The sequence below is a fragment of the Rhinichthys klamathensis genome, unplaced genomic scaffold, assembly GCF_029890125.1.
Source record: "Rhinichthys klamathensis goyatoka isolate OS25496 unplaced genomic scaffold, OSU_Roscu_1.1 h1tg000188l_1, whole genome shotgun sequence".
Lineage (NCBI taxonomy): Eukaryota > Metazoa > Chordata > Actinopteri > Cypriniformes > Leuciscidae > Rhinichthys > Rhinichthys klamathensis.
Window position 1 is genome coordinate 1,086,523 of NW_026606715.1, and position 13,427 is coordinate 1,099,949.

General features: G+C 43.5%; 1 protein-coding gene across 1 annotated transcript in view; it reads right to left on the reverse strand.

Annotated features, from left to right (window-relative positions):
* Nucleotides 1–13,121, reverse strand: part of arfgef3 (ARFGEF family member 3) — a 120,257-nt gene extending 107,136 nt beyond the window's left edge. The window contains exons 1-4 of the mRNA XM_056261900.1: nucleotides 12,755–13,121; nucleotides 10,629–10,680; nucleotides 10,120–10,201; nucleotides 7,826–7,957 (exon numbers count right to left, since the gene is read on the reverse strand). Coding sequence (XP_056117875.1) covers nucleotides 7,826–7,957; nucleotides 10,120–10,201; nucleotides 10,629–10,680; nucleotides 12,755–12,839 — 351 coding nt within the window. The 5' untranslated portion in view covers nucleotides 12,840–13,121. The remainder of the gene's footprint in view (nucleotides 1–7,825; nucleotides 7,958–10,119; nucleotides 10,202–10,628; nucleotides 10,681–12,754) is intronic.
* Nucleotides 13,122–13,427: the final 306 nt, after the last annotated feature.

The following is a 13,427-nucleotide window of genomic DNA, read 5'->3' on the forward strand; positions in this document are numbered from 1 at the left end:
CTCGTTCATCAAAATGAACAAATCTTTTTTCAAGTCATTGACTCGAAAAAAGATTCGTTCATTTTGATGAACGAGTCAATGACTCGAAAAAAGATTCGTTCATTTTGATGAACGAGTTCGAACAGGAGAGTTCGCAAGGCGAGCATTTGTGCCTATAAAACTTTAACTTTTTTATTTATTTTTGAAATGACCGATGGTTTCGCTAGATAAGACCCTTATTCATCGTCTGATGTCGTTTAAAGCCCTTTGAAGCTGAACTGAAACGGTCATTTAGACCTTGAACCGTTTGGCTCCCATTGAAGTCCATTATGGAGAACAATCCTGGAATGTTTTCATCAAAAACATAAATTTCTTTTCGACTGAAGAAAGAAAGACATGGACATCTTGGATGACATGGGGGTGAGTAAATTATCAGCAAAAGTTTTTTAAAAAGTGAACTACTCCTTTAACGGCGTTATTTTTATCAATAACGAGTAATCAAACGAATTAGTGTTTCCCAGTTACAACGCCGTTACCGTTACTGACAATAAAATGTGGCGTTACTATAATTGAGCTCACTGAAGTAGGCTCTCTCTCAGCCATAGGACCTGCAAAGTTTTTTCTCTGGTGTGTGTGTGTGTGTGTGTGTGTGTGTGTGTGTGGCACTCTATTATATTGAGAGCACTTATTAAACTGTTCAAGTAACACTTAAGTAAGCTACAGTGTGTCTACCAGTTGTGACGTTGTGTGACAGTTTTATCATTTTAATTTGCACTACAAAGAGTGTATGTATATTTTGTATTATTATTTATTCATTTTTGGTGCATTTCTTAAGAAACAATTTATTTTTAGACTTATTTGTAGGCCAGTTGTGGTCTGTGCAATATTAAATATTAAAAGTTCTAAACAATCTATTGTGTTTTATTGTTCCACTATAGTAATGATAATATTTACAATAATATTTTGAATTTAATAGGTGTCTCTCACATTGTCCCACAGCAACATTAGAATAGTGTAGATTAGTGTACAATGTTTTATAATAATTTTTTTGTTTTCTATTTAGTGTATTCTATTTCAATTTAACATATTTAATATTGGGGGTATCCAAGTTATTTAACATATTTGAACTTTTTAAAGGACCACAATAGTTACTTTCCCTGGTATTTAGTTACTTTTATAATAATGTAACTCAGTTATTAACTCATTCACTATTTGTGAGAAGTAACTAGTAACTATAACAAATTACTTTTTTTAAGTAACATGCCCAACGCTGCAAACACACACACACTGATGATGGTGAAGGAGCAGAGACACACACACACACACTGATGATGGTGAAGGAGCAGAGACACACACACACTGATGATGGTGAAGGAGCAGAGACACACACACACTGATGATGGTGAAGGAGCAGAGACACACACACTGATGATGGTGAAGGAGCAGAGACACACACACACTGATGATGGTGAAGGAGCAGAGACACACACACACTGATGATGGTGAAGGAGCAGAGAGACACACACACTGATGATGGTGAAGGAGCAGAGACACACACACACTGATGATGGTGAAGGAGCAGAGACACACACACACTGATGATGGTGAATGAGCAGAGACACACACACACTGATGATGGTGAAGGAGCAGACACACACACACTGATGATGGTGAATGAGCAGACACACACACACTGATGATGGTGAAGGAGCAGAGACACACACACACTGATGATGGTGAAGGAGCAGAGACACACACACACTGATGATGGTGAATGAGCAGACACACACACACTGATGATGGTGAATGAGCAGACACACACACACTGATGATGGTGAAGGAGCAGAGACACACACACACTGATGATGGTGAAGGAGCAGAGACACACACACTGATGATGGTGAAGGAGCAGACACACACACACACTGATGATGGTGAAGGAGCAGACACACACACTGATGATGGTGAAGGAGCAGACACACACACACTGATGATGGTGAAGGAGCAGAGACACACACACTGATGATGGTGAAGGAGCAGACACACACACACTGATGATGGTGAATGAGCAGACACACACACACTGATGATGGTGAAGGAGCAGACACACACACACTGATGATGGTGAAGGAGCAGACACACACACACTGATGATGGTGAAGGAGCAGAGACACACACACACTGATGATGGTGAAGGAGCAGACACACACACACTGATGATGGTGAAGGAGCAGAGACACACACACTGATGATGGTGAATGAGCAGACACACACACACTGATGATGGTGAAGGAGCAGAGACACACACACACTGATGATGGTGAAGGAGCAGACACACACACACTGATGATGGTGAAGGAGCAGACACACACACACACTGATGATGGTGAATGAGCAGAGACACACACACACTGATGATGGTGAAGGAGCAGAGACACACACACACTGATGATGGTGAAGGAGCAGAGACACACACACACTGATGATGGTGAAGGAGCAGAGAGACACACACACTGATGATGGTGAAGGAGCAGAGACACACACACACTGATGATGGTGAAGGAGCAGAGACACACACACACTGATGATGGTGAATGAGCAGAGACACACACACACTGATGATGGTGAAGGAGCAGACACACACACACTGATGATGGTGAATGAGCAGACACACACACACTGATGATGGTGAAGGAGCAGAGACACACACACACTGATGATGGTGAAGGAGCAGAGACACACACACACTGATGATGGTGAATGAGCAGACACACACACACTGATGATGGTGAATGAGCAGACACACACACACTGATGATGGTGAAGGAGCAGAGACACACACACACTGATGATGGTGAAGGAGCAGAGACACACACACTGATGATGGTGAAGGAGCAGACACACACACACACTGATGATGGTGAAGGAGCAGACACACACACTGATGATGGTGAAGGAGCAGACACACACACACTGATGATGGTGAAGGAGCAGAGACACACACACTGATGATGGTGAAGGAGCAGACACACACACACTGATGATGGTGAAGGAGCAGACACACACACACTGATGATGGTGAAGGAGCAGACACACACACACTGATGATGGTGAAGGAGCAGAGACACACACACACTGATGATGGTGAAGGAGCAGACACACACACACTGATGATGGTGAAGGAGCAGACACACACACACTGATGATGGTGAAGGAGCAGAGACACACACACTGATGATGGTGAATGAGCAGACACACACACACTGATGATGGTGAAGGAGCAGAGACACACACACACTGATGATGGTGAAGGAGCAGACACACACACACTGATGATGGTGAAGGAGCAGACACACACACACACTGATGATGGTGAATGAGCAGAGACACACACACACTGATGATGGTGAAGGAGCAGAGACACACACACACTGATGATGGTGAAGGAGCAGAGACACACACACACTGATGATGGTGAAGGAGCAGAGACACACACACACACTGATGATGGTGAAGGAGCAGAGACACACACACACTGATGATGGTGAATGAGCAGAGACACACACACTGATGATGGTGAAGGAGCAGAGAGACACACACACTGATGATGGTGAATGAGCAGACACACACACACTGATGACGGTGAAGGAGCAGAGACACACACACACTGATGACGGTGAAGGAGCAGACACACACACACTGATGATGGTGAATGAGCAGAGACACACACACACTGATGATGGTGAAGGAGCAGAGACACACACACACTGATGATGGTGAAGGAGCAGAGACACACACACACTGATGATGGTGAATGAGCAGAGACACACACACACTGATGATGGTGAAGGAGCAGAGACACACACACACTGATGATGGTGAAGGAGCAGAGACACACACACACTGATGATGGTGAAGGAGCAGAGACACACACACACTGATGATGGTGAAGGAGCAGACACACACACACACTGATGATGGTGAAGGAGCAGACACACACACACTGATGATGGTGAAGGAGCAGAGACACACACACACACTGATGATGGTGAAGGAGCAGAGACACACACACACTGATGATGGTGAATGAGCAGAGACACATACACACTGATGATGGTGAAGGAGCAGAGACACACACACACTGATGATGGTGAAGGAGCAGACACACACACACACACTGATGATGGTGAATGAGCAGACACACACACACTGATGATGGTGAATGAGCAGAGACACACACACACTGATGATGGTGAAGGAGCAGAGACACACACACACTGATGATGGTGAAGGAGCAGACACACACACACACTGATGATGGTGAAGGAGCAGACACACACACACTGATGATGGTGAAGGAGCAGAGACACACACACTGATGATGGTGAAGGAGCAGACACACACACACACTGATGATGGTGAAGGAGCAGACACACACACACACACTGATGATGGTGAAGGAGCAGAGACACACACACACTGATGATGGTGAAGGAGCAGAGACACACACACACTGATGATGGTGAAGGAGCAGAGACACACACACACTGATGATGGTGAATGAGCAGACACACACACACTGATGATGGTGAAGGAGCAGAGACACACACACACTGATGATGGTGAAGGAGCAGACACACACACACACTGATGATGGTGAAGGAGCAGAGACACACACACACTGATGATGGTGAAGGAGCAGAGACACACACACACTGATGATGGTGAAGGAGCAGACACACACACACTGATGATGGTGAAGGAGCAGACACACACACACTGATGATGGTGAAGGAGCAGAGACACACACACTGATGATGGTGAAGGAGCAGAGACACACACACTGATGATGGTGAAGGAGCAGAGACACACACACACTGATGATGGTGAAGGAGCAGACACACACACTGATGATGGTGAAGGAGCAGAGACACACACACTGATGATGGTGAAGGAGCAGACACACACACACTGATGATGGTGAATGAGCAGAGACACACACACACTGATGATGGTGAAGGAGCAGACACACACACACTGATGATGGTGAAGGAGCAGAGACACACACACACACTGATGATGGTGAAGGAGCAGACACACACACACTGATGATGGTGAAGGAGCAGAGACACACACACACTGATGATGGTGAAGGAGCAGGGACACACACACACTGATGATGGTGAAGGAGCAGACACACACACACTGATGATGGTGAAGGAGCAGAGACACACACACACACTGATGATGGTGAAGGAGCAGACACACACACACACTGATGATGGTGAAGGAGCAGAGACACACACACACTGATGATGGTGAAGGAGCAGACACACACACTGATGATGGTGAAGGAGCAGAGACACACACACTGATGATGGTGAAGGAGCAGACACACACACACTGATGATGGTGAATGAGCAGAGACACACACACACTGATGATGGTGAAGGAGCAGACACACACACACTGATGATGGTGAAGGAGCAGAGACACACACACACACTGATGATGGTGAAGGAGCAGACACACACACACTGATGATGGTGAAGGAGCAGACACACACACACTGATGATGGTGAAGGAGCAGAGACACACACACACTGATGATGGTGAAGGAGCAGAGACACACACACACTGATGATGGTGAAGGAGCAGGGACACACACACACTGATGATGGTGAAGGAGCAGACACACACACACTGATGATGGTGAAGGAGCAGAGACACACACACACTGATGATGGTGAAGGAGCAGAGACACACACACACTGATGATGGTGAAGGAGCAGAGACACACACACTGATGATGGTGAAGGAGCAGAGACACACACACACTGATGATGGTGAATGAGCAGAGACACACACACTGATGATGGTGAAGGACCAGAGAGACACACACACTGATGATGGTGAATGAGCAGACACACACACACTGATGATGGTGAAGGAGCAGACACACACACACTGATGATGGTGAAGGAGCAGGGACACACACACTGATGATGGTGAAGGAGCAGACACACACACACTGATGATGGTGAAGGAGCAGAGACACACACACACTGATGATGGTGAAGGAGCAGACACACACACACACACTGATGATGGTGAAGGAGCAGACACACACACACACTGATGATGGTGAAGGAGCAGAGACACACACACACTGATGATGGTGAAGGAGCAGAGACACACACACTGATGATGGTGAAGGAGCAGAGACACACACACACACACTGATGATGGTGAAGGAGCAGACACACACACACACTGATGATGGTGAAGGAGCAGACACACATACACTGATGATGGTGAATGAGCAGAGACACACACACACTGATGATGTTGAATGACCAGAGACACACACACACTGATGATGGTGAAGGAGCAGAGACACACACACACTGATGATGGTGAAGGAGCAGACACACACACACACTGATGATGGTGAAGGAGCAGACACACACACACACTGATGATGGTGAAGGAGCAGAGACACACACACACTGATGATGTTGAATGACCAGAGACACACACACACTGATGATGGTGAAGGAGCAGAGACACACACACACTGATGATGGTGAAGGAGCAGACACACACACACACTGATGATGGTGAAGGAGCAGAGACACACACACACTGATGATGGTGAAGGAGCAGAGACACACACACTGATGATGGTGAAGGAGCAGAGAGACACACACACTGATGATGGTGAATGAGCAGACACACACCCACTGATGATGGTGAAGGAGCAGACACACACACACTGATGATGGTGAAGGAGCAGACACACACACACTGATGATGGTGAAGGAGCAGACACACACACACTGATGATGGTGAAGGAGCAGAGACACTCACACACTGATGATGGTGAAGGAGCAGACACACACACACACTGATGATGGTGAAGGAGCAGACACACACACACACTGATGATGGTGAAGGAGCAGAGACACACACACACTGATGATGGTGAAGGAGCAGACACACACACACTGATGATGGTGAAGGAGCAGAGACACACACACTGGTGATGGTGAAGGAGCAGACACACACACACACTGATGATGGTGAAGGAGCAGACACACACACACACACTGATGATGGTGAAGGAGCAGACACACACACACTGATGATGGTGAATGAGCAGACACACACACACACTGATGATGGTGAAGGAGCAGAGACACACACACACTGATGATGGTGAATGAGCAGAGACACACACACACTGATGATGGTGAAGGAGCAGAGACACACACACACTGATGATGGTGAAGGAGCAGACACACACACACACACTGATGATGGTGAAGGAGCAGAGACACACACACACTGATGATGGTGAAGGAGCAGAGACACACACACACTGATTATGGTGAAGGAGCAGAGACACACACACTGATTATGGTGAAGGAGCAGAGACACACACACTGATGATGGTGAAGGAGCAGAGACACACACACACTGATGATGGTGAAGGAGCAGAGACACACACACACTGATGATGGTGAAGGAGCAGAGACACACACACACTGATGATGGTGAAGGAGCAGACACACACACACTGATGATGGTGAAGGAGCAGACACACACACACACTGATGATGGTGAAGGAGCAGAGACACACACACACTGATGATGGTGAATGAGCAGAGACACACACACACTGATGATGGTGAAGGAGCAGAGACACACACACACTGATGATGGTGAATGAGCAGACACACACACACTGATGATGGTGAAGGAGCAGAGACACACACACACTGATGATGGTGAAGGAGCAGAGACACACACACACTGATGATGGTGAAGGAGCAGACACACACACCTTCATGACCTCCACCTGCAGGTCTTCATGTAAGGCGGGCGTCACCCTGATGGCCTCCAGGATCTGACTCAGGAGCTGCTTCTCTGGGCCCTCGCTCTCCACAGCAGCAAAGCAATCCTCACACAGGATCTTCTGTCAACAGAGAAACATGCAAAAGGCTGAGAAGAGTATGAACTAAACAACATTTAAAAAATAAAAACGAACACTGGTCATCTTGCCATGTTTGTAAGCTGTATTATAAACGTATAAGATGTGAGTGTTTGCATGCTCAACTTGCCTCCACATTGCTAGGCATTCACTGTAAAATTGATCATATTTTTAAAACCTGTTAATTGGTTAACGGTAAGTTCACTTACTCTATACACTAGAAAACATTTAATAGATCCAATGAGACATTTCATACAGTAATATACTTTTAAATGTACAGTTTTTGGAAGTGAAAAAAACAAGTCATCTTATAAGTTACTGTTCATCTTCAGCTTTGATTCATCATGTGTCTTTCTCTTTACCGCCTGTGTTTTTCAAGGTGGTTGTCAGTGCATATATACAGAGCTGCACGATTAATCATTAAAAGATCGCAATCTTGATTTTTTTAGGGAAAAAAATACTGTGGAATCAATGGGGTCCATCAACTGTCTGGTTACCAACAATCTTCAAAATATCTTCTTTTGTGTTCAGCAGAAGAAAGAAACTCATTCAGGTTTGGAACAACATGAGGGTGAGTAAATGATGGCAGAATTTTCATTTTTGGGAGAACTGTCCCTTTAACATTATTTAAGTTAAGGTGCAGCAAGGGATTTCTGAGAAACACTGTTGAAAGTGGATCAGATCGAGCAGCGCACAACAATCAGCAGTAGGGGGCGTGTCCACTCATGATGAGGGAGGAGATCCAATCAGCAGTAGGGGGCGTGTCCACTCATGATGAGGGAGGAGATCCAATCAGCAGTAGGGGGCGTGTCCACTCATGATGAGGGAGGACAGCCAATCAGCAGTAGGGGGCGTGTCCACTCATGATGAGGGAGGAGATCCAATCAGCAATAGGGGGTGTGTCCACTCATGATGAGGGAGGAGATCCAAACAGCAGTAAGGGGCGTGTCCACTCATGATGAGGGAGGAGATCCAATCAGCAATAGGGGGTGTGTCCACTCATGATGAGGGAGGAGATCCAATCAGCAGTAAGGGGCGTGTCCACTCATGATGAGGGAGGACAGCCAATCAGCAGTAGGGGGCGTGTCCACTCATGATGAGGCAGGACAGCCAATCAGCAGTAGGGGGCGTGTCCACTCATGATGAGGGAGGACAGCCAATCAGCAGTAGGGGGCGTGTCCACTCATGATGAGGGAGGACAGCCAATCAGCAGTAGGGGGCGTGTCCACTCATGATGAGGGAGGAGATCCAATCAGCAATAGGGGCTGTGTCCACTCATGATGAGGGAGGAGATCCAATCAGCAGTAAGGGGCGTGTCCACTCATGATGAGGGAGGACAGCCAATCAGCAGTAGGGGGCGTGTCCACTCATGATGAGGGAGGACAGCCAATCAGCAGTAGGGGGCGTGTCCATTCATGATGAGGGAGGACAGCCAATCAGCAGTAGGGGGCATGTCCACTCATAATGTGGGAGGAGAGAGAGAGACAATCAGCAATAGGGGGCGTGTCCACTCATGATGAGGGAGGAGAGAGAGAGCCAATCAGCAGAAGGGGGCGTGACCACTCATGATGAGGGAGGAGAGACTAACAACATCTGGAACCTAACAACGAACTCTTGCTTGTTTATACTCGTGTACTTTTTTTAATTCTTCCTTGTCATTGGTTCGTCATCTTCGCATTATTTTTACAAAGCATTATTTTGCTTCGCTTCAGCTATGGTAAACAGACATTCACTATTGCATTGCGTGTTCATGCATTTTGGGGGCGGAGCAATGAAGGGAGGGGTGTAGTTTGGGTCGATTTCAAATATCAACAGTGTTTCTCAGAAATCACTTACTGCACCTTTAATGAAATATAGATGTTTTTTTTGTTTTTACTTTAAATTTAAGTTAAATCTGTAAAACTTATTTAGTTATGGCAACCACAGCTTCCATTTTTACCATAAATTCTGTATATTCTGGTCCAAAGATATGGTCTATTCATGTCCATAGTACAAACATCACGAAATGAGTTATGAGTCTAACATTGGCTTAGTAAATGCCATTAAATAAATCAGAGACCAAATATATTGTGTCCTGCTTTATCTTAGTGTACCTAAATAAGTCCGTACGTCTTTAAAACGTGAAGTGTGTTGAGTAATGCACACACCTGCATTCCAGTGAGGGCAGTCTGAGCCAGTTTAGTGTTTTTAGACTCCAGTGCCAGCCGAAGAGGGAATAAACACTTCTCTCTGCACAGAAACCGTTCACAATTAACACCGCAGATCATGAAAGATAAAACTCACGAAGAGTTCCTAGTGTCACTTTCAGCCTCTGGTGATTCTCAGATCATTTGTCAGACACTTTGAATTAAAGCATCTGCTACATGAATAAATATAGAAGCTAAATTTTTTTTTAAAAATCCCATTTCAACGGTATATAGCCAGAAAATTGCTAAGGTTAGCTAATTATGCATTTGGTAATTTTAATACTTTATCAATGCCTTTTCACTGTGTACAAATCAAAGATTTAAAAACAGGGAATGTAATGCAAAACCAAATAAATGTGCATTGTCTTTTATGGATTATGTATGGATCATAAAGATTATGTGAGAAAGTATATCTGAGAAAATACAAATGCTGACAATACAAATATGGTATATGGAATCAAAACACTTGCCTGAGTTTAGATGGAGGTGTTTTAACTGATCCATTCTGAGCTTGAAGGGTCTCTGTACAACCACAAGGAAAATTAGGGGAAAAGTATATAAAATGAGAAAACGGATATAAAAAACACATTCAAACAACATTTCAATATGAATAAACATTCTTTGAAACCCCATCATTCCTAACTATTAAAGGAATGAAATTTGTCGACATAGAGATTTTGGACTATCGTCTCTATCGCGGTTACGCTCACGTGACGTTGATGTGCTGCAAAAACAGGTTATTTTGAACCGTTGAAACGCAATAAGCAGAGAAAGAGAACTCATTTCGCTAAATGCACATGTTTCTGAGTCTGTCTGAGAGACACGCGAAATGAAGCGCATGAGAACTGAACTGAGTGCTTTTTGCCGCCTAATTGGGCTTTAACGGTTAAATACACACACTTATGTGTCAAAATGCCCATCTTTGCAAGTATCCTCGTAAACACAGTCATTTATGTCTTAAGTGAAGGTAAACAGCTGAGAAAGAAAACGGATGTGTAACAGTATATTGGATCAGTGCATTCGCTCTTAAAGTGACAGCAGCGTAATGTGTTATTAATGTTAATCAAACAACAAAAAAGAGAAAAACTCTCAATGCTCTTGACTGAATCACTTTTGTCTCACTTTAATAAGAATAGACTTAATTTGCACAGTGAAGAGTTTTTTTATACATTTCATTACTTTATACAATTCATGTAGGCTAGATGCTATTTCTTATTTCAAGTGCTTGATGTTTTTCAGGAAGGTCTATTTCTTTGTTCTATTGTAGTTTGTTGTCCTATTGCCTGTTATCAGTTTATTTGTTCGTATGTTATCACGTCTTCTGTAAGCTTGAGAGTTTTTATGTAGGCTAGTATTAGTTTATTTGTGATACTGAAATTGGTGACAAGAATTATGAACTTTCAATGGTATCAAATATTTGATGATATAAAACCCTTATTTAAAGCAAAAATAACTATATTGAGATATATATATATATGTGAAATAAAATTACTCATGAAAAAATCCCAACCCGGGCCTTGCTATACTGTCATCTGAGCTATTCATTGCTCCTGCAAAATGAGCCGGAGTTGAACAGTATCAGTTTTGAGCCGCTCATTTGTTGCCACAGCATGACTGACAGTGTGTGATACACAACGCAGAAACACTGAAAGGTCAATTAAGTGCATGAAGCTCCACGTCATCTTCAACCACTGCCTTTGCCCATCTATTAAACAGCCTATTAGTTAAACACAACACAAGAACACAGAATAATAACTTAGAACGAGCCTAACATCTATAACACTTTAAATATTTATTATATTAAAGATTACAATAATTTGAATATTTGTTATAATTTATTATTATTAATACAATTAATGTTCGGTTATTTTCACTAAATATTATAATATAATAATAGTAATGGTAATGATGTTGCTGTTATTTTATTAATTTCTGGATCATACTAAAAGCAAAGGGTGCATGAACAAAAAAAAAAAGATAATATCTATTCTTAATTACCAGCAAAAGAAAAAATAAAGTAGCCATTAAAAGATTAAATTAACCATTAAAACATTTAAGCTTCTATACAGAAAAGTACTGTGGCTTTACCTTAATATGGTAAAAATCATAATTTAATGTTATCAACATACACTATTCACTATTCATATTAACATGTTCGACTGAATTTGCATGGTATTCCAAAGTACTCATAGTGCATGTCCAAAAACATACTATTAACATGGGACTTTTTCATTTTTAACTGCATGCGTTTGAAGCCAAACCATTCAACACTATAATATTCACATAAACATGGTTTAAATGCACACAGGTTGCATGCCTATATAGGCTCATTGCATGAATGCCCACTGGAAATTAAACTATTTCATTTTATTTCAATTCGCATGTTTTCATTCCCAAAAAAAAAGTGCGATTTGACAAGACACCCTGTAACAGCTGTTATGAGGATTCAGTTGCAGTACATAAACATCCGTGAAAGGCGGGCACACCTTTGTTCTGACTGTATACTGTTGTTCTAAAACATTATTTTTAATAAGCTGAGCGCGCGTCCATCTGTTCTGAATCCGCATTTGGTTCATCGCTCACAGGTGCATCTTACCGCGCGCGACGCCGCACGCGTCCCGCATCGCTTTATGTTTGCTGCCCGACGCGTCCTTCTGGAGCTTGCGGAGAATCTCCTCCATCGCGCCGGGAGGATGATGGATGAATGATATGCTGGAGAAATGATGGTTTCAGGCCTCCTGCCTAAAGCTCAGCATCCCTACCGTAAAGATGATTCACTTTAACAACAGTGATACGTCACACTGTACGTCAGTTGTTACTATATGCGTGGAAGCCGCTGGTGTTTAGCGACACAAATACTGTAAAGAAAATATTGTTCCGACCAAATTAAAGGGTTTAACTGCATTCAAGAGCACGCATCTGATTTGTAAGGTGGGTGTCCAGCTACTTCCCGTCCGTGAATTAAGGTAGTAAGCTACTATGACGAAGGACGGTAATTAATATTCATAAGCCACGCCTTCGTTGGTGGAGGTAAATAATACAGCGTCACTAGCCTACTATCTGATTAATATATAGGAGGATCATTAACATATTAATGATATAAGATAATTGCCATTGGAAGAATACCAAGCAAATTTAACAATATCGGAATAATATTCATGAGGTAATATTTCGCCATAGTATACTTTATTATTTCTGTCCAGAAGAAGAAAAAATGCTGCACTGGATGTATTATGTTTATTATATGATATAGCCTATCACGTATTGCC